General features: G+C 43.0%; 1 protein-coding gene across 1 annotated transcript in view; it reads left to right on the forward strand.

Annotated features, from left to right (window-relative positions):
• The window catches only part of TCF7L1 (transcription factor 7 like 1), a 213,786-nt gene that overhangs the window by 167,636 nt on the left and 23,558 nt on the right, over positions 1 to 22,592 (forward strand). The window contains exon 4 of the mRNA XM_051974348.1: positions 16,745 to 16,828. Coding sequence (XP_051830308.1) covers positions 16,745 to 16,828 — 84 coding nt within the window. The remainder of the gene's footprint in view (positions 1 to 16,744; positions 16,829 to 22,592) is intronic.

The raw sequence follows: 22,592 nt of genomic DNA on the forward strand, positions 1-22,592 counted from the left end.
CACTATAAATAGAGGCTTCTTTCTTTTTCTTTCAAGACATTACTGGCATTGCAGTCGGTGATTCTGTTGATCTTAGAGCGTTGCCTGTGGCTCACTGTAGCTAAAAGGATTTGAATACGTGCCATCTTAGAGATGGCTACATGGTGCAGAGGGCAGAGGGCAGAGAGTGGGATATCGAGGCAGAAAGATCCAATGCGAATACAGCCTCTGGTACTTATTTTAGTTGGGAGACTTTGGACAAGTCTTGATATTTCTCGCCTAAGTTTCTTCATCTACAAAATGGGGATAATAATAGCGCCTTACCTCCCAGGGTAGGTGTGAGGGTTAAATGTGATGATAATTGTAAAGTGCCTGGCACAATGCCTGGTATATAGTAAGCCTCATATAAATGTCAGTTATTATTATTATTATTCCAGGATAGTGGATAAAACACTATCACTTGCTGCTTTAAGTGGGGAAATTGGATTGCTATGAAAGTCATTTCTACGAATGTGTGTTCATAGGAATATCTTTGTTTAAACCAATATTAGGGGAGTGAGGGAATGTTAGAAGCTCAGCCTTAGGAAAGGCCAAATGATCTCATTTTACAGATGGGAAAACTAGCACCCAGAGATGCTTAAGTGACTTGCTCGTGCTCACACAAGGGAGAATTAGGATATGAACCCATTTCCCAGCAGCAGATTGTAAAATTCAGAACAGAGTCTGGGGCAGCATCCTCCCTTTGGGCTGCCCTATGGTCCTTGTTCCCCAGAGTTCTCTTGTAAGAATATTTCTCCCCGGAATTACAAAGGGAGCCTGTCCAAATACTTCCCACTTCCTTGTGCCCAGGAGTTGTTTATTTTGGACAGGCTCTCTAAGCACTCTGGAGGAATGGGGTAGATCAGAGCCGCCAAATGCCTTGAAATCTCGGCTGAAGAAGGGAGACCTCAGCAGCTCGAAGTCATTCCTTTGTGTTGTGTATTTTACAGACCTGAGATAAGCCCCCTTCCTGTTCCCTCTGATTACACACAGATCCTGCTTCCTGTCTCCTCAATACCTGGGATGCATTCCAGCTTCTCCTCCCACTGGGGGAAAAATATCCATAAACTTAGAAATTCCCAGGCACATTTTTGTCAATGAAATCTTCTGCAAAGTTTTGCTGTTTACTGAAGTTTCAAGTTTTTACCTTCAAATCACTTTTTTTTGGGCCTGAGAAGGAGTTGCTGAAGTAACACTCCTCTAGCCCAGGTTGGACCATATTACTCCCATCTCCATCCACCTCTTGTTATCTCGGACATCAAATACTCGGCCTGGCATTTAAGGGCCTTCACAGCCCATATCCAGCCTTTTTGTCTATTACCCTCACTCAGACACTATGTGGTCTAGTCAAAATGGCTGTCTTACTGTTTCTTATTCACAATATTCTATTTGTCATTTCTCTGTGTCTATGCATAGGCTGCCCCATCCCTGCCTGGAATGCTCTTTTTCCTTCCATCTGCCTCTTCGAATCCCAAGGGTCCTTCAAGGCTCTACTGGGATACCCCACCCCCCAAATGAGGACATTCCAGTCACTACAGCAGTTAGTTTAATGAATTCAACTCTTCATTACCTTCCACTTATTCTCTACGTATTTGTGTATACATTGTTTCTCCTAATAGAATATAAGCTCCATGAGAATATTTTTGTCTTTGTGCCCCCAGCATCTATCACGATACCTGGCAGGGATAGGTTGGTAAATGTTTAATAACCGTCTCTATAGGGAAAAATGTAAACATGAAACACTTTTTAAACTTTAATCTCCCTTATGAACATTTTCTCTGACTTTTTAGTACTAGGCAGTTCACAAAACAATAAATCAAATCCCGATTTGTAATGTTTACTCATTTCCAAGGTGTAAATGCTCACAGTGAAATGTTAACAATCAGCTATTCGATCAATATGAACTGGCACATCTCTGATAACTGGTATACAGCAAATTCTTAATAAATAAAAGCATATGCATTTGATTGATTGATCTATTTCACCAACTTATTGAATTTTCATCTAAACTAAAATGTTAAGACCCTAAACAGAATCACCAAGTAAGCATAACATTCCACCTTCTCTATAAAACTTCCCACAAGATCACTTGTGAATCCGTCCAAGATTTGTCTAGCCCTGGCTTGTCTGGGCCTTTCTCTGTACTTGGCTTTCCATCTCCACCACCATGCTCAAGGACAGCCCCATTGTATAGTCCTGATGAACTCACATTATGGAATATGACGTTATTGAAGGGGAAGATAACCTCAAGGCGAGAACACTGCATACAAGATCAGACAGCATTATGCAGTGCGATAATCACTCCTAATTAATTACAGAATGTGCTGGGGCCTGAAGGAAGGCTCTGTTAGCTCCTGTCATTCCCTGGTAGCTAGGCTTAAAGCTGCAGAAGTCCAGCATGGTGCCTTTACCGCAGCTCCATTAATTAGCTTGGCTCCCAAATGAGAAAAATAGGAGGAGGAGGTGGCTGAATCACCGACACAAACCAGGTTGTCTTATTGGAAGCAGAGGCATGCCTTGGGCCCTGTTTGACATTATTTGGATATTCGTTCTAACAAAGAATGGGCCATTCTAGCCCCAGGAGCTAGACACAAGATGGTGGAAGCCAGACATCTCTTCTTAAATAGAAGATCTGTCTGTCCATAGGAAATTCTTCATTACTATTTTAACCCTATTCAGTAAGGACTTTCTTTGTGCCAGTGCAACGGGGCGTATAGGAAATGTTTGAGACGGGGTCTGTGTTCTCATAGAAATCACTGGAGGGAAAGGTAGAGACCTGGACAAGACCAGTGAGTGACTCAGTGCAGGGGGTCCGCCGTGGCCAAAAGATCATGTCAATTCAATCCAACAATTGTTTACAACTTGCAAACGATTTTGTTTACAAAAACAAGAAAATTAGACATTTAGAATTTTATGATTTTTGCAATCAAATGGAAACGTATTAATCACATGTCGGTTCAGGGCCAAGTATTGAGCGGGTACAAGAGATAAAAAGACAAAAAGAAAACTCTCCTCCCCTTTTCCCCCCACTATTGAGTTCAACAAATATTTATTAAGAACATCTGTCATTCGTGATCCCTAGTTTCCTTAAAGACTCAGCTCAAGCTTCATTATTCTATTCCCGAGACTATTCCCAGTTGCTAGTGCCTTACCCACAAAATCAATTTTATTTTTTTGGTAGATCAAGAGAGAGGCAGACACGGAGACACAGAGAGACGTTTGTTGTTTGTTTTTTTCTCCCACAGGTAGCATGTCATCTTCTTGAGGTGAGGGACTGTTTAATTTTTGTCATTGTCCCCCTTTTTCTTGTCCCTTATTCTCTTTCATCCTCTCCGTGATCCAGCTAGCCTGGTTTACGGCAATTCTTTGCCCAGAGATCACCATTTCCTGCTCCTACACCTTTGCCCTGTTATCCCCATGCTTGGAATTTCTGCCCCATGGCTTCTATCTCAAGGTTCGACTCACCTCCCATCTTCTGCAGAAGACAATTGCTCAAGGCCCTCGCTGCTTCCATTTTTTCCTTCCCTTTTCTGTATCCATTGCAGTCATCTTTCTACTCTATATATCCTGCATCCACCTTGGTACTTACATCTTTCCTCCAGCAATAAAATGTGAGGAACAGCCATTGTGTTTGCCTTTCTTTATAGGCCTACTGCCGAGCATCTAGTAAGCGTTTATTTAGCAAATGATTGACTGAATTTGGTGCTTGACCTTCTCAATCATTTCTTTGTCTCCCAACACAACTGCCAGAACTAGAACTGCTTGCCCCCTCCTCTTGTTTCTTAGCTGCTTGGTTTGATCGATTGAGCAACTACTATATGCCAGCCATGGTGGTTCTGGGGAGAAAAATTAGTCATTGACCTTAAAAAGAAGGAACTGTATTCTGCTCTTCAGTTAGAAGCCCCCAGGTATGACAGGAATAGTCTGTATAACCTGAATTCAAATCTAGCCTAATATACTTACTAGCTGTTCAATAATGATCGTCAGTTTTCCTCTGGCCAGCCTTCGAGAATTGTTGGGAGGCTCAAACAAAATACTTATAAAAAAACTTTGGCGGTCTTAAAGTACTATATAAATGCTCACTATCATCATTATTATTAAAGGGATATAAAATGCATACTGATAAGTAAATCCAAGATAATTTAAGGAAGCAGAAAGCACTGACAACAAGGGGAGATCCCAGAAGGGAGCATAATGGAGATTCCTGAATTGAGCTTTCTAGAAAGATCAGGATGTTGACTGGCAATGATGAGAAAGTGAATACATTCTAAGCAGGGAAAGTTAACTTTGTGAGCACATGAAGCCAGGAAGTGAAGCATCGAATCATATTCAGGGAGCAGCTAATAGTCAATTTGGCTGAAATGTAGCATGCATGAAATGAGGCCAGATTGGAAGATTGGAGCTAGGTAGTAGAGTCCTTTAATTACATGCTAGAGGATTTGTATTTTATATTGTAGATAATGGGGAGCCATTGAAAGTTGACTAGAAGTATGTCATGGAAAGACTCATGCTTGGTGAGATATCTTTGGTTCCCATGAAAAGAATTGATTGTAAAAGGGAAAGATTGTAGGGGTCAGGGGACCAATTGGGTGACTGTTAGAATAGGGAAAGAGAGAGGTGATGGAGTCCTTTATTGGATTTATGGTCATATTGAAGAAAGGAAGGGAAGGAAAGGAAAGGAAAGAAAGAAAAAAGGAGGGAAGGAAGGGAGGGAGGGAAGGAAGAAATGAAGGAAGGGAGGGAGGAAGGAAGGAAGGAAAGAAAGGAGGGAAGAAGTTGTAGAAGACTCAACTGGGAAATAATAGGTTAATTATAAGTAACTATAATTAAATTTTGGTCACAGCAATCAAGATGAGCAAAAAGAAATGATGTGACAATGTATCAAACCTGAAAGACTGGAAGAATAGAAGATTTTCATAAAGAACTTGACATACTGAATTTAAGATTCCAATTGAACATCCAAGTAATGCTATCACAGACAATTGAGGGTTTGGATATAAAATTCTAGAGAGAGGTAAGAGCTGGAAAAGACATCTCCAAAATTATAAATGAAATCATAGGAACAAATGATAACCCCAATAGAGAAAACAGGGAAAAGGACCCAAGACAGAACATTGGGACCCACCCACCATTAATAGGCAGCCAATGAGTAATGAGGTAGCTGAAGCACGAAACTACAATAGTACTGGTAGGAGAAACAACAAGGTACAATTTCCCTGAAATTGAGGGGGAGGAGAAAGGATGCAGGAAGACAGCCAGTGTTAAAAAATCTATAGATGGGTTAAAGAGAGTTTTTGAGATAGGTCATTTAAGAATCAGACTGTAAATTCATTTAGGGACCAATATCTTTTCATTCTTTATGATCGTTCACCACCCCTAACTTACAGCATGTGTAGGCACTCAAGAAGCCTCATGTGGAACAGTAGAAAAGGAGCCTACTGCATTTAGGAAAGCGGGTGGAAGAAGGGAGAGGGAAGTGGAACTCAAGGTTTTGCCAGGGTTAATGTTGAAAAATTATTCCTACATATGTTTTTAAAGTAAGAATTTTTAATTAAAAAGAAAGAAAGAAAAAGGGCTGACTGTGTAGTCAGGGCATCTGTTTTCAAATATTACCTCGATTGCTGACTTACCTACCTATGCCATCTTGGGCTGTGCCCTTCACTTCTCTGGTCTCATATTAAATGATAAGTGTTACTTTTGATATCTAAGGCCCCTTCTGGTCGTCAATCCCATGACCTTGTAAATATTCATTAAATGATTGAAGTTCTACTTTCTCAATCAGAGTATAGACTCCTAGAAATCATCAAGCAGGTTAGATTGCTGACTCCAAGACAGAAGCTCTTTTTGATCTGCTGATTGGGCAATTAGTGAACTGGACGTATATCTTGTATATAAAAAGGGGGAGGTTCATTTTTTTCCTAGTCTTGGTATTCTTTATATTCCAGAAGATAGAGAAAGTACTTCTTTTTAGAAAAATAGCACGGGGGGGAGGGGGCTTTGATATACCCCTGAGGTAGACTGGCCAGATATGATGAGCCCATTTTCTAGAAGCAGAAACTGAGGTCCTCAAAGAGATAATGACTTGTCTAGAATCACACATTAAAAAGTAGGAAAGGTTTACTTCATACTTACTTCATGAGTACCCTTTAGAGAACGATGCACCAATTACCTTATGTTTTAGAGCTTCTGTTCAGGTCTTGTTTTTATGTCAAGAGCCGAGAATTTTCAGATATTCAAGGACATCAAATCTGTGGTTTGTGATGAGATAGGAACTTTTCTCTGAAGTCCTTTACTCTTCTAGACAGAGGCTGAACTTAACCATCTTTTGCCGTTTCTGGAGGTATTGAACCAATCCACTAAGTGAAATACAAGGGCTGGGATAAGGCTCCTTTCCAACTGTAGCCTATCCAGATGGGCAGCTCAGAACTGGGCCCAGAAACCTGAAACCTGAACCAACAAGGGAGCTTCTTAGCTAGAGAAGTGAGAGCCAATCGGAGCCGGTCCAACACTTGTAGACACATAGGTACTTGATACATGTTTATCGACTGACTGACTATTTATTGGCCGCTGTATTCAAGGCCTTCTGCTAAGCACGGGGAATATAAATATAAACTCCTAAGCAGCCCCCGTATACAACAAGCTCACATTCTGCGATGGGGTAAAGGGGGAAGAATATAAAACAGGTAAGTAGATAATATATCTGAGTTTTAGAGCGCCTTGTAATATAGATTGCCACCGTTCATTGCCAGTCTTTTCTATGCTCGTCTTGTACAGTTGTACAAAATCCAACACAATAAACACTTATTAAGCAGCTACTGTGTGCCAGGCATTCTGCTCAAAGTGCTCAAATATGATAAATTAAAAAAAAAAACATATTCCAATGAGGGAGACCAAAGGATTCAAGAAAGGGAGTTGGGGAACAGATACCAGGGTACCCAGCACAGGAGCATCTTTTTCCAAGGAGTTGAAACAAGGGTAGAGAAGCAAAGTGGAATGAGCTGAGAGTTTAGTTTCTCCTGTGTAAAGGAAGGCATTGGAGGAGCTCTCTAATCAGAGAGAAAAGGAGACAGACTTGACTTAACCACATGGTGATGAGATTATAGGTGATGAGCTTAACCTGGGACAAACAGCCTGTTCCTTCGAGGGGGAATCGGGCAGGGGAGCACCAGCTGATGTCCACAGGGACTCCCCTGACTGTGCTGGAGGCCTTCCTCAATTTCTGGCTACGTATGTCATGGCCTGGGATTTCAGGCCGGCCAGCTCTGCCGTGGAGTGAAAATCTGTTCTTTCAGAAACGAAACAGGTCCTGCCCAAAGGGAACTAATAATCTTCCTATCTTTCTTCTCTCTGTCTCTGTCTCTGTCTCTCTCTCTCTCCGTCTCTCTGTGTCTCTCTATCTCTGTCTCTGTCTCTCTCTCTCTCTCTCTCTCTCTCTGACGGAGAGAAATGGAGGCAAGAACATGTTCCCAGAAAATCAATACATAATTTATATGTAAAGTAGATGCAAAATGATTTGAAAACAGAGGGTTCTTGGGACTAGAGGGATTGGAAGAGACCTGTCCTTTAGGAGCTGGTACTTGAGCAAGCCTAGAAGGCAGCTGGGGAGCCTTATTGTATCCAGTGACATCATGAGTGATGTCATGGATTGGATTTAAATGAGACAAGGTCCCATCAGCCTCCCTCTCTCCTCCACAGTCATTGAGGTCCTGCAGCAGGACAGAGGTCAAGACAATTGGCCTTGCCATTGAAAGGAAGAGGGAGGAGGGATCCAAAGGGACAGCCGGGGGGGACAGGCTGGGCAGAGGCTCGGAGACGGAAGATGGAAGGTCCCGTGAGAAAGAGCAAACAAGGAGGGCCAATTTGGCTGGAATTTGGAATGTGCAAAGGAGATTAATGTTCGCTAAGTCTGAAAAGATATCTTGGAGCCAGATTGTGAAGAGCTTTAAAAGCCAAACAGTGAAACTTGTATTTTATCCTCCATGCAGCCAATCAATCAATCCCCGAGCATTTATTGTGTGCCTAGTACATGCCAGGAACTGAACGAGACACGAAGGAGAAAGAAATAAAATGAAAGTATCCCTTCTGTTGCAACGGTTACATTTTATCAGGGCAGACACCATGGATAAACAGTATATAATCTACGCAGAATAAATGAGGGTAGTCAGGATGAGGGTAGCAGTTAGGGGTTCCTAAAAGTCTGGCGGTGTCTGAACTGCACCAGGAAAACAGCGAGGCAAGAGGGAGCCCTCGAAGCTTCTTGAGAAAGGGCATGAAGTCCAGCGGATGCTATTTTATAGGAACATTGCTTTGGCAGCAATCTGGGTGGGGAGGCCGGAGGCTGGAGGGCTTGTTCCTGTTCGGTCATTTCATGATCCTTTTGGGTTCCCTTGGCAAAGATACCAGAGTGATTGCCTTTTGCTTTTCCAGCTCATTTTACAGAGGAGTAAACTGAGGCAAACAGGGTTAAGGGACTCCTTGGGGCCACACAGCTAGGAAGTGTCTGAGGCCAGGTTTGATGATTCCAGACCTGTGTACTATGAGATTTAGGAGGAGACTGGAGACTGAGGAGAAGTAATGAGGTCCTGGACCAAGAGGATGATGGATAATTAATTAATAGTTGACCTCCGATCATTGACTAGCTGACTCTTAATTTCCTGCTGTATTCTAGGCCCGACCCAAAGCCCAGGGATTACAAATGTAAACTCATAAATACCCCTGCCCACAAGGCCCTTACATCGGTTTGGTGGGGATGGTGAATAAATACAAGAGGTAAACAAATACCAAGTGACATGCATGTAATCCCCCTTTTAACTTGAGTTCAATTCAAACCTTCTTTGTGAGACTTTTCCCCATTTATCCTCCCTGGGCCTCAGTTTCCCTTTTTGTAAAGTAAGACGGTTCCCCTGGCTGGCTGGCTCTACAGCTCTGCTCGGAAGGTCCTCTGGGTGCTCCTGCCCCCACGTTGAGCCGCTGGAGGGAATGCACTGCTGAGGGTTCTAAAATAGCCTCTTTTGATGAGACAAGAATAGTCGGTTTTGTTTTCCTTTCAACAATGTCCCTGGCTCCGGGTGCAGTTCATTGTCTCCACAATTATGAAGCCGGGCAGGGAGCTGATTTTGTTGTTCGGTGGCCTCTCGGTCCCTCATATTATGCGACCGGGGGCTGCGGGAGTCACCTCTCCAGGGAGGGGCTCCAGGTCCATGATTCTCGGATGCAGCCAGAGGGCTGGGATAGTCCTGACTGGTTTCATTTTATAAGGCAGGGCTTCTGTTGTAAGGAGCGGGAAGCCCCTTCCCCCAATAAAAGAACATCAATAGAATATTTTTAAAATCCTAAGAAGGAGACACAGAGCCATTTTGTTCCCGCGTTAAATGGAAAGAAAGCCTTGATCCTCTTTCAAAGGGCTCCCCGCTCTGAGCCCCAGGGGGCTGAGTCTGCCATGAGAAGCCAGAGAGCCAGGATGTTCATGCCCTTGCTCTGGCTGGCAGAGCTCTGGGTGCACAGGATTGGGATTAGGGATGCTTGGGAAGGACAAGGCGACAGACTCCCTGCCCCGTGAGCATCTCTTCAGCCACAGTCTTTGCCGAGTTGTGTATCCTATAGGACAGCCTAGCTAGCTAGAGATGATGGGGCCAGTTGTAATAATCATCTTAAGTAGACAGTAGCTAGTGTTTATGGAGCACTTCAAAGTTGGCGAAGTGCTTTACAAGCCTCTCATTTGATCCTCAGATCATTATCATCCCAATTTTACAGATGAGGAAACTGAGGCAGGCTTAGGTTATGTGACTGGGTCATTGATAGTAAGCGTCTGAGGCTGGACTTTGAATTCAGATCTTCCCACCTTGAGACCTAGCTCTCCCTCCAACCTATGGGTCTCTATGGTACAATCAGTAAATATGTTTGGCTGTTGATTAAAAAGCTAATGGTTTGATAGAGCAGCAGCCCTGAAGTCAGGAGGACCTGAGTTCAAATCTGGTCGCAGACACTTAACGCTTTCTGTGTGACCCTAGGCAAGTCATTTAACCCCAATCGCTTCAGGAAAAAAAAAAAAAGCTCATGATTCAAATCCACTCAGGGAGAGTTTGTAGAGCACTTAGGGCTTGGTCAGACAAGCCGGAGGCCACGGTCATCCAGCACATCCAGGCCATTGCTCTGACTTCTGGCTTGCCAGTGGACATCGATGACCCTGAAAGAGAGAATGAGGCTGACTCTGGACAACCCTGCCTCACCTAAACCCAATTCAGGTGCAAGTCGAGATGTAGTTCCATGGTGTCATCGGTGTCCTTTGAAAACAAAGGACGAGCATTTGTGGGACGGTAGGATCCTACTTGTCAGGGCCCAGCCCCGTCATTTAACAGGTGAGGAAACTGAGGTTCATGCTGGTTGGTCTCAGGTCACCTGGGCAGCAGGTGGCAGAACAGAGATCTGAACACAGCTTCCGTGTTCCAAATCCAGCATCCTTTTAGCTACCCAAGAGTCCAAATTCTGTCTCTAATAAAGTCCTTCAACAAATCACTTCTCCGCTCAGTACCCAAGCGGGAGATCATAAAGATTTTAGATCGAAAGCTGGAAAGGGCTCATTCTGCAGACACGGAACCTGTGTGATTTTCTCAGGGTAATCCAGCTCCGGGCTATTCCTCATCCAAATCTCGACCCTCCCAGGCTCTCGATTTCATTGGTACTGACTGCCCAGCCGAGTTGGCGGAAGAAGTTTCCTGGATCAGAAAAGAACATAGGAAGTACAATTTTATAATAACCCAAATGCGCCTCCAAGATAAAGTCCAATATTTTCCTGGCAGGGAAAGTGAGGTACAAAGGGACAGAGGCCAGAGCGTGACCATGTTCTGTTTCGCTGAAGCACTTTATATCTGAGGAGGCAGAAGGAGGGGAGCCCTGCTCACCTGGGACATAGGGGGAGTCACCTCCTTCACCCTCCTTTCTGGTTGGAATGTGTATCTCCTGGAGGAATTGCTGTTGACTCTGTAACTTGAGACTCGATTTCCCTGCTTCTGGCTTGAGCCGTGTTCCTGAAAGGGCCCCGGTGAGAGAGCACGGGGATTGTGGGAATTCCTCGGGCCTCTCCCATCTGCTGACCCTCCACCCCAAGGTCCCCCGCCACTCCCCCCGCAAGGGGAGCCTCGTACAAGACGGAGCACGGCCTCACTGGGAGGGAGAGAGGAAACTTCTAACTTCTGGGAGTCAGAGGGTTAATCTTCTGAGCTTACTGGCAGCTCTGCCGCTATCCGGGGCATGCTGGGATTTCCTCCCAGCTGTTTTACATCACGAAGATTTGTATGTTGGGGAAATTCCAGGGCACAGCTGCAGTTAATCGGCTGCACATTCTCCCCGGCTGCCATCCCACAGGACGGGGTTCTGAGCTGCCCCAGCCAAGAACGTCACCCCGCACGGAACAGCCCCAGCGGTGCTTCGGGTGCCTGAGGCGGCGGGACCTGGGCGACCAATCAAGTGGCCGTTTACGTGGAGATGGGGAGCAACCGCAAAACGAGGGGGACCCCGGACTAGGGGCTGGGCTTTAAAACTCTACTGCCTTAAGTGGAACTGGACACACTGATGTGAGAGCAGCAGGGTGGTATAGCAGAAAGAGCACTGCGTCTGGAGCCAGCAAACCCGAGTTCAAATTATGTCTCTGATCATTCGAGTCCCTTGAAACCCCGTGCCTCCGTTTTCTCATCCATAAAATGAGGCAGTTGATCCTGAATGGCCCCTTCCAAGTTTAAGTCTCTCATTTAGTGATTGCTAAAAAGTCACTTCATTTCCCTGGACCTCAGTTTCCTCACCTGCAGAATGAGATAAGGCGGCCCTGGTGACCACCAAGGTCCCTTTCCAGCTCTCGATCCGGAAGCCCCAGGAACGGTGTCATGAGGTCTTGCTCTCCAAACACCCTGGAACAGAGCCCGCATTTTGTCCAAGAACCGTGGCATCTGGGTGCAAAACAAGCCCAAATTGATTTGAAAAGGAGAGGCCCTCCTAGGCTCTCCATATGTGAGACTTAATACTGGAGTTAATCTAAAGCACTTGGAAGCAAATTAGCCATCCCCTCCCCCAGCCCCAACACCCTCTTGGTATTGTTTTCTGGGCTGTTCTCACAGTTGGCAGGAAGAACTCACTGTAGAGCTTGGTGCTGATTCCTCCGCTTAGATGGCACTTTACAGTTTGCAGATCTCTCTCCTCTTACAACCCTACAAGACAGACAATCCGAAAGCGGAGACTTAGTATGAATAATGGCCGTTGTTTCCGTAGTAGTTTTAAAGTTCCAAAGAGCTTTATTATAGGTTTCCTCTTTGGACGCTCACAACAATCCTCTGAGGGAGCTGGGACTACGGGAATCATTAGTCTCATTTTAGAAGTGGCAGATTGAGTCTCCCAGGGATGATGGGATGTCTCTGTGTTCATGATTTCTAGTGTCTACAGTGTATTTCAAGTCATATCTTCTTGACCCGACACGTGGACTCCCAAGTACTTGTTTTATACAAAGTGGACACTGGGGAAACAGGTGGTTTAATTACGTTGTGATCTCTGAAAGGAAAGGAGCATATCTGAACTCGGCAAGTCCTGAGTTCAAATCTGACCTCCAATACTATCTGTGTGATCCTGGACAAGTCACTAACCAGCCTCAGTCTTCTCATCTATTAAAATCGGAATGATAATAATAGCCTCTCCCTCCCAGGGTTGTCAATGAAAACAAAATGAGGTAGAGTTTGTAAATGCTTAGCACATGACAATGTGCTGGTCATTTTTGTTGATCGGGTGGATCTGACTTTTTGTGACTCTTTTGGGGGGTTTTCTTAGTAAGGACACTGTAGTGGTCGCCATTTCCTTCTCCAGCTCATTTTACGTATGAGAAAATTAAATGGCTTGGCCACAGTCACATAGCTGAGTCCAGAATTTGAATGCAGGAAGTTTAGTTTCCCTGACTCCAGGCCTGGTTCTCTGTCCACTGATCTGTCTGGTCCATAGTAAGTGCTATTATCAACATTAGCTATGATAGTCATACACTACCATCATCATTATCATCCCTGACTTCATGGAGTTTTCACTTAGGTTGTTGGGACTGCAACTGGATCATGAGATCCTTAAGTAATGGGTACATTTGAGATAAACTGGACACTGACCAAAGGCCCTCAGACTAATAATCCTGGAGTTGAGGCCGTGTGAGGGTCAGTGGAAGGAAGTGGGGTTTTTCAGCCTGGAGACGAGAAGATGTAGAGACCTGCTAGGAGAAAGAGGGATCCACATTGCTCTGTTTGGTCTCAGAAGCAGAGCTGGGAAATAGAAGGCTTAGGTTTTACGTCAGGAAAACGGCAGAGTTATCCAAACGGGGACATTGGACATCTTGGAGCTCCTCGAGTAGAGTCTGGGTCACCCTTTTTCAGATATTTTACAACTAGATACCTCCTAGTTCCATCTGCAAATCTACTATCCTTTGCCCTCCTGTGGAAATGTAGACATGAACAATGGGGCCTTACAGATTCACCTTCCGAGACAGGAACAGCCTAGCCTCCGAGATGATTGACCGGTTGAGACTCTGCAGGACAGACTTGTTAGAGGGGCAAGTCAGTGATTTAGGCAAGCAACCAGACATCTCACTCCCTCCTTTGTTTGTATTTCCACTCTTCAGAGGACTGATCAGCAGGCAGGAGAGCAGACTGAATTCTGGGGATGGGTTATTTTCATGTGGTTTCCTCTCATTCCTTCCCCCGGAGGAATAGTTGATGGTGACTTGTAGCAGAAGCACATGGTAGAAATAGACATATGTTGGCTGAAATTTAGTCTGGAAGGAAAAATCCCAAGAGTGGTCATGTCCAGCCCCAAGAGGTGATAGCAACCAGAACACTGATTGATTTCCTGTAGAAAGACGTACTACCTGTACAAAGCCACTTGGCCCTAATGGGCAGCTCGGATGCAATGTTTTTGCTCTCCCAACTCCTGCCTTAAATAGGTAGAATTTTGAATTCACTAGCAAGCCTTCTAGCTGCCTCATAGGGAACCCCAAATGAAAAGTTCCCAAATCCCATTAGATTACAAGCTCCTCCATTAAGTGGTAAGCTCCTTGAATATAAGAACTATTTTTTACTTTTTTTTATATCTCCAGGTTTAGAAAGTGTCTGGCATGTAGTAGACTCATAATCAAGATTTATTGACTGAAAAAACAATCTCTGATTGAAGAACATGGGAATATTAGAAAGAAATTGCGTGTCTAAGCCAGTAATGAGTTCTGATGTTCTGGGGGGGATTATATAGGACTATGGAAAACAAGGCTTCATTGAAATGTCAAAAGGCTTGCTCTGATGGCAATTCTGAGTTCTTTCTCCTTCCCTGAGAGTTTAAGTGTTTCTAGATTTGTTATTGGGATCTCGAGAGCTCTTTGTGTCTTACACATTTGCTAAGGTCTGAAATATCTAGGGTGTATTTGGTAGCTTTGTTCAGAACTGGGGACCCTGTTACCACCACATAAGTATGAGCCTATCCTGAATATTTTCAGAGATTTTCCTGGTTCAATTCCAGGTGGGGATAATGAACAAAAGAGAGAAATTCGGCATCTTGGGAGACATTGAGTGCCAGGTGACACTCAAATCATAGATTTAGAGCTGGAATGGATCTTCTGAGTCATCATTTTGTAGATGGTCAAGCAGAGATCTGCAAAAAGGAAATGGTTTGGCCATTTAGGTATTAAGCAGGAAAATCCTCTGACCCCAAAGAAAGTGCTCTTTCTAGCATATCCACATGTTATAGCCTGCCTTTGGGCTATTTTCTAGATGAAGAAATCAAGGTCCAATGGAATAAATCAACTGACCATTGTCACACCCAAAAGTGGGACCTTTCTAGAGATGGGGGAAGGACCCACAAGTACCTCAACATTCAAATCTAGAGCAATCTTTGACTCAACCATGATGGTCCCTGCTCCCTTGCAGATTGTGTTTCCTAACTGAGGATGTAAGAAGGTCATAAATGACAACAGGACAGAATTAAATTCATAAAGTGCACCTCAGAATTACATATGAAGCTGTCCTGGGTGAAGGCTCAAGCTGACTCCATAATTACCACTATTCTTTCCAGGTGTTCACCATCCATTGATTTAATGTCCCATGGTAGAATTTTCCCAGGAATCAAAATCAGGTTTACAAGTCTACTCTTTTAGGCTTTCTTCTTTTCCCCTTTCAAAACCAGGCCTTTTACCCTTCTGTGACCTTTTGGCGCTTCTGTTCCCCATGTCCTTTCTAAGATCATGATAGCAACTCAAAAATCACATCTGCCCGCTCTTTCAGCACCGGAAAATACAGTTCATCTGGAGCAGTTGACTTGAATTCCTCAAAAACAACTATGTGATTATTCTTTTAATATCTTCTTTCTTGTCTTGATTATCAACTCCCTGTCATATTTATTCTGTAATTTCATCTCAGTTTACTTGACTATAAAATGGATATGGTACTTGCTCCTACCTCACAGGATTGTTGAGCGGATCATATTTTGAAGTGTTATATAAATATTAACTATTTATTATTTGTATTATCCTCAGTGAAGTAAGAGACTAAATAATCAGCTCTGAGTGTAGGAGAAAAGGGAGCAGCTGAGGGCTTGAGGAAGAGGAAAATGAAATTTTGCCAACAGCAAAATCTGAACATGACATGTTCAGTCATGTCAATGGTGTCTCACTCTTTGTGACGCCATTTAGGGTCTTCTTGGCAAAGATACTGGACTGGTTTACCATTACCTTCTTTAGGTCATTTAAAGATAAGAAAACTGAGGTCCAGAGAGGAAGTCACTTATCCCAAAGTCATAGAGCTTGAGTGAGAGTACTGTATGCAAATTTTGTTAGGCTCGCTCTTCTTCTTCCATACAACCCCAAACCCCAAGAGTGTTCCTTTCTCCCATTTCTGGACATTAAGTAATAGGCCGCCATGATTTCCTTAATTCCCATGCTTACCCCTCTACCCTCCTACCCCAGCATGAGAGCTTTTGAAATGATGGAAGTATAGAGATTGAATATCCTTACAAACCCATCTAGTCCACTGTCCTTATTTGTAAGGAAACTTGGACCTGGAGTAGCTAAGTGATTTGCTGATGGTCACAAGGCTGATTGGTTAGTTCATATCTGAGATTTCTGATTTCCTATTAGTACATGAAAAAATGAGAATTTTACCCTAATTTACCCATTACTCTAAATGGAAAAGAACATTTCCATGTGATTTGGAGAATAGGATGGCAGACTAGTAATGATCACGAATACACAGCATTACTTTAAGGTTTACAAAACAGAACAACCCTGTAAGGTGGCTATTAGTAGTATTATTATCCCCATTTTATTGGTAAGGAAAGTGAATCCCAGAGGGATTACAGAATTGAACCTTTGGTCACAGGATGTAGGATGGGAGAAGGATTTGAATCCAATACTCCATCTTAGATAAATGCAAGTTATTGAAGGCCTGGATAAATGTTTAGGGATAGAAAATCAGATCAAGAAATAAGTGGTAATTCAAGCTAAAATGAAAATAAGGTATGCAAGGGTAATGGTAATGGTGATGGCGATGACACAAAAATGGTGGGGAAAAAATATAGCCCATTCATAATTAGGGATCGGGGCAGTTCAGCCCAGTGTGCCCTTAATTCCCAAGAGACTGAGGCAGGAAACGAGTTCTCCCTGAACCATGGCATCTGTCTCCTCAATGTAGTTCTCTCTCTAACCTGTTTTTTGTTCTCTTTTTAGTACCTGCAGATGAAATGGCCCCTCATCGATGTCCCATCAAGCACCACAGTGAAGGACACAAGGTCACCATCCCCTGCACACTTGGTAAGTCCACTATGCCCAAAGCACTCGAGGCCCGTTTTTTCTATAACAAACCCCTCCATTTCCCCTTTATGGGTCTAAGGAGAGGCAAATGTTGGGCATTTAATAATTTTATAGCTGGAGAATTCAAAATCCTACTTTACTGAACCTGAAAAGTTAAATCTAGGAAATACATCACACAGAGAAAGGAGAAAGGGACATAGATGTAAGCCCAGTGAGTTAGGGCAGGGCTGACCAAATAGGAGGACAGATACGATGGGGTAGGGCTTTGAGTCCATATTATCTGAGGATTGGGTCAAGGAAATGAGAATAGAAAAAGATGGCTCAGCAGAGACACGATAGTTGTCTTCAAAGATCTGATGGATTGTTGTTTGGAGGAAGTCAGTCAGTAAGCATTTATTAAGCACCTACTATGTACCATGGAGATAGCTAGGTACCTGTGTAGATAGAGAACTGGTCCTGGAGTCAAGAAGACCTGAATTCAAATCTGGATTCAGACACTTACTAGCCGTGTGACCCTGGAGAGTCCCTCTATTTCTGTTTGCCGACACTGGAGAAGGAAATGGTCAGATAGTAAGTTACCATGGACTTCAGATATCATAGCATTTGAGCCATTCATCTTTGCCAAAAGAATCCCACAGACGGCATCGGTGTGGATGGTCCCGTGGTCATAAAGGGTCAGATAAAACTGAACTGTTGCTGAATGTCGGCTACACAAAAGCAAAAGACCATCCTCAAGATGCTGGGGGAAAACAATAGTCTGACAACTGTGCAAAAGCAAGCTCTATACAGGATATGTACTGATCATCTCAGAGTGTATGAAGGATTAGGGTATCAGAGTATTAAGATCAGGGAGGACTGGGACAGACTCCTTGAAGAAAGTGAGCCTTCAGCTGAGGCTTGAAGGAAACCAGGGTAGTTAGAAAGCTAAGGGGAGGAAGAAGAGAGTGCTGGGAAAATGCCCAGAATCAGAAAGGATTTAGCTTGTTTTCTTGGACCCTGAGGGCAGAACTGATGGGGAGCAATGCTAGAACTGCATCAGAGTTAAACTCCATGCTGGGCAGGAGGGGAAACGTCCTGTTACTTAGAACTGTCTAAAAGTGATGTTGTCTACCTTGGGAGGTAGAGTCTTCAAAGAATGGTTAACTAGCCACTCGTTGAGTGTGTTCTGGTAGAGATTTCTTCGTGTATGAGTTGGACAAGATCCCTAAAATTCTGTCATTCTGGAGTATAAAGTGCTGTGTTTTAGTATTTGAGGAAATGGCATTTGGGACTTTTTTCTGCTTGGTCCCCCAAAATGGGAAAAAGAGGAGCTCTGGGTGAAAAAGGCAGATTTCAACTTGATGTAAGGACATCGGAGTTAGTCAAATGGAACTGTCTTTGGATACATAGCAGCCATGCGACTAAATGTCCCTAATCTCTGTACTTCTATTGTCTCATAGTAAAGTGAATGGCTCACATGGTATGCTCTCTGAAGTCCCTTTCAACTCTTAAGACCCCAGTTACTTACATCTGCTTTGAGAGGGAGACTTTCCCTCCCGAACCACAGAGATCACCAAAGGTCCAAATAACAAGATAATTCCATACTTGGGTTGGTAGAGATGAGCATGGCAGAACCCAGGAGTGTACTCCTTCTCTCTTTTGAATGGAGAAAAGACTAAAATGCAGAATGAAAGAGTAGAAGACCAGCTCAGCCCAATCTAGACCCTCGCCCACCCCCCTACTGGGGAGAAGGAGCAGGAAGAGTCTTAATGGTCAAGAATTTGGGGTTAAATTTAATAAGATGAAATTTGATAGGGATAAATGTAAAGCCTGAAATTACTCATAACAAACCCACAGCTGTTCCCCTCACTTCCTGCCCCTCTTGGGTTTTCTTCGTTTCTATGCTAACAGAGACAAAGTACGGGTATTAAGATAGCATTTAACTACCTCATGGAGAAATATTGTGGCAAGGGAGATAGAGGCTGGTGTCTTTGGCATCAGGAAGGACCTTAAAAGAGATAGATTTGGTTTTATGTCTACCTTTTTGTGATCCCATTTGGGGTTTTCTTGGCAAAGATACTCCAGTGGTTTGCCATTTCCTTTTTTAGCTCATTTTACAGGTTAGGAAACTGAGGAAGACTTGCCCAGGGTCCCACAGCTAGGAAGTGTCTGAGACTGGACAAGTCCCTTTACCTCTCCTCCTATTTCTGTATTGCTCAAATATAGGGGAAAGACGGGACAGTCTTATCCTGGTCTCAATCTGTGATCCTGTATAATACCTCATACAGGGTATGCAGAGAAAAAATAACATGGGCAACATTGCTACAGAGCTCTCCTTTCCCCATAGTGAACCTAGACCCAGGTCCAAACTGAACAAATGAAGGAGTGACATCAGCTATCACATGAGTGCCCTCTCGTGGTCTTGGACAATATGGCAAAATCAAAGTCTTAAAATTGGTGCTTCCACATCCTAAGGATCATTGGTTTTCAGAGATGAGAAATCATTAAGTACAAAAGTAACTAGACAAAGCTTTGTGAAATAAGAGCTAGGACTTGGTGGAGTTTCCAGCCCTCACTTCTGGATCTACTTCTGGGAAAGGGTGACCTGTAACTCATGAGAATATCCATATTGTCCCGTTCTGTAGAAAACCCAGGTGAAGGAGCAAAGAGTTCTCGCTTTACCTTGTACCTATCATCCCCAGCTATGTTTTTCCCTTAGATCACTCCATGTCTGAAGAAAAAGTAGCAGAACTTGGTAAAAGACTATTAGAGGCTAATTTAATTAGTATTCAGTCAAGCAACTTTTATTAAGTACCAACAGTGTCCCAGAAACTGCACCAAATACGGAATCCAGCATAAAACAATTCTTATTTTTAAGATGCTTACATTATAGCAGGAAAGACAAATCGATAGCAAATAAATATGAAGAGGATAAATGTTGTAATTCAGTTATTTTTCAGTCATGTCTGATTCTTGATGACCCCATTTGGGTTTTTTTTTTTTTAGCAAAGATACTTGAGATTTTGCCATTTCCTTCTCCAGCTCATTTTCCAGATGAGGAAACTGAGGCACAGGCGGTTACGTGGCAGCTAGGAAGTATGTGAGACCAGATTTGAATTCATGAAAATAAGTCTTTTTGACTTCAGACCCAGCACTATCTAGCATCCCTGAAGAAATTTGAACCTCAGATACTTATTGGCTGTGAATTATTTAATCCTGTTTGTTATCTGTAAAATGGGCTGGGAAAGGAAATGGTGAACCACTCCTGTATCTTTGCCAAGAAAACCCCAAATGGGATCACAAATACTTTAAGACATGACTGAATGATAACAAAATTTGGGAGGGAGCACGAACAGGTGGGATCACCCAAGGCCTTGTAGAGAAAATGGTCTTTATGATGAGTCTGAAGGTCTATATTAGGTGGAAGGTGAGCTAGAATACACTCTAGGAGTGATGGCCCATGCAAAATCACTGAGGTAAGAGATGGAGAATCTTTTACAAGAAGTAAAGAGAAGGTCAAATTGACTGGATTGCACAGTGCCGAGGGCTGAATTATATAGTCAGGCTAAAAATGCCAGATGGGACATTTAAAAATAACCAGAGGGTTTTGTTTTACTCGAGAGGCAATCGGGAGCCATTGAAACCGATTGAGTAGAGGGGCTGACAGGACCTAAGAAGAATCCCTTTTGCAGTGTTCTATAGGATGGACCGGATTGGTGAGTGGATTGAGGCAGACAGACCAATGAGGACATTGCTGAAATCTGGTTTAGAAGTGATGAGGGCCCCAAGTCACTTGGGAGCTTTGTGAGGAGAAAGAATTGATGCAAAATATGTTCGGAAAGTAGAGACAGCAAGCTTTGGCAAATGATGAGGTTTCTGGGGTAAAAGAAAATGAGAATTCTAAGCTAAAGCTAAGCCTAAGAATCTGAATGACTGAAGAAGTGATGGAGCCTTCAGCAGAAATGGGCGAATTAAGAAAAGGGATCAATATAAGAGTGAAGATTATGAGTTCAATTTCCAATATAAGGAGTATTAGGTAGCTATTTTGAAGTTTTTTTTCCTTGCAATTAAGGGTGAGAAGGAGAAAAAAAATACTTATTTTTTAAAAGGTTTTTAAAGGTGTTTCTAGAATATTCACTTTGAAACGTCCACTAGTCAATTAATGATCTGGGGCTGAAGTTCATGGTAAAAACTGGGGTTAATAGAATTGTCTGCAGAGATGAGGGCTGATAAGGTCACCAAGAGAGGGCTCAGGACAGTCCCCCTGGGGAATAACCACAGTTATAAGGCATGAAATGGATGTATTTTCTAATGAGAATGAAAAAAAGTGCTTAGTTGAGTAGAAGAAGAAAGAGAAAGTAGTGTCTGGAAAACCCAAGGGAAAGAGAATGCCCAGCAAGAGAAAAGTCTCAAGTTTCAAATGTAGAGCTAAGTCAAGAAGGATGAGACCTGAGGAAAACCATCAGATCTGATGTTGAGAACTTTGGTGACTCTGAAGAGCAATTTCAGCTGAATGATGGTGTTGGAAACCAGCTTGCAGAGGGTTGAACAATGGGTGACATGAAAGAAAGTAGCAAGTATAGAAAAAAATTTTCCTAGAACTTTGAGCGAGAAAGCTATATAGGAAGAATATAATGAAGAATATAGTATAATAACTTAAGATAAATATATTTATTTATATAATAATATTTATTATATTTATTTAAATATATTTAAGGCATTGGGAAATAGTTTGACATTTTGGAGGGCAAAGATAAAGGATTGAAGATTAGAGAATAATCAGGTTTGTTACCTATTGACCAAGACAGGAGAGGCTGGGATTAAGGGTTTATGAAGTGATGTAGGCCTTGATGGGCAGAATTGCTGTGTCTAGACCAGCAGAGGAAGAGAGGGAAAATAAAGAAAGAGAAGGGGTAATGTCCTGAGAATATACCGAGGAGAGGATAGATTTGAGAGTCCCCATGAGAGTGAATGCTGGGATTAGGAGGGATGAGAGACCAGAAGAGAGAGGGTGATAGATTATGGTCAGATAGGGAAACGTCATTTTCTGATTAAGGAAATGACACTGGTATGTGGTGGTGATATCTTAGGTAGCCGACTAGGTGGTGCCATAGTGAATAAAGCACTTGGCCTGGAGTCAGGAATTCTCATCTTCCTGAGTTCAAATTTAGTCTCAGGTACTTATTAGCTATGTGACTTTGGGCAGGTTGTTTCATTCTGTTTGCAGTTTTCCCATTTGTAAAATGAGCTATAGAGGATAATGACAAATCATTCTGGTAACTTTGCCAGGAACTGAAATGACTGAACAAACTGACCGGTCATCCCTCAGTGGAGTTAAGGAGAAATTACAAAGTCATTGAATTTAAGAGGGACATGAAATTGAGTGGGAATTTAGCATCAGTAGGTGTATTAAAGTTAGTCAAGATAATTTTGGGGAGGAAGACACTTTTGGGGGAAAGATGAGTAATGAAGAAAGATTTCATGTAGAACATGGCACAAAGGAAACTGGGGATTAAGAACAGTAAGAGATGGAATTAGGAGGAAGAGGATTCCAGACATGGGGAACAGCATGTATAAAGGCACAGAGAGGGGAGGTGGAGTAATGAATCTGAGGAAGAGGAAGAAGAAGGCCAGTCTACTTCAACACTAAGAGTGAGTGAGTGGGAGAGTGATGGGTAATAAGGCTGAAAAGGTATGTGAGGGCCAGATTGTAAAAACCCATATATATAAAACTGAGGAGAAGGGATCATAAAGGAGAGGTTACCAGGATCCCAAATCAAAGGAA

This window comes from Antechinus flavipes, chromosome 2 (assembly GCF_016432865.1).
Source record: "Antechinus flavipes isolate AdamAnt ecotype Samford, QLD, Australia chromosome 2, AdamAnt_v2, whole genome shotgun sequence".
Lineage (NCBI taxonomy): Eukaryota > Metazoa > Chordata > Mammalia > Dasyuromorphia > Dasyuridae > Antechinus > Antechinus flavipes.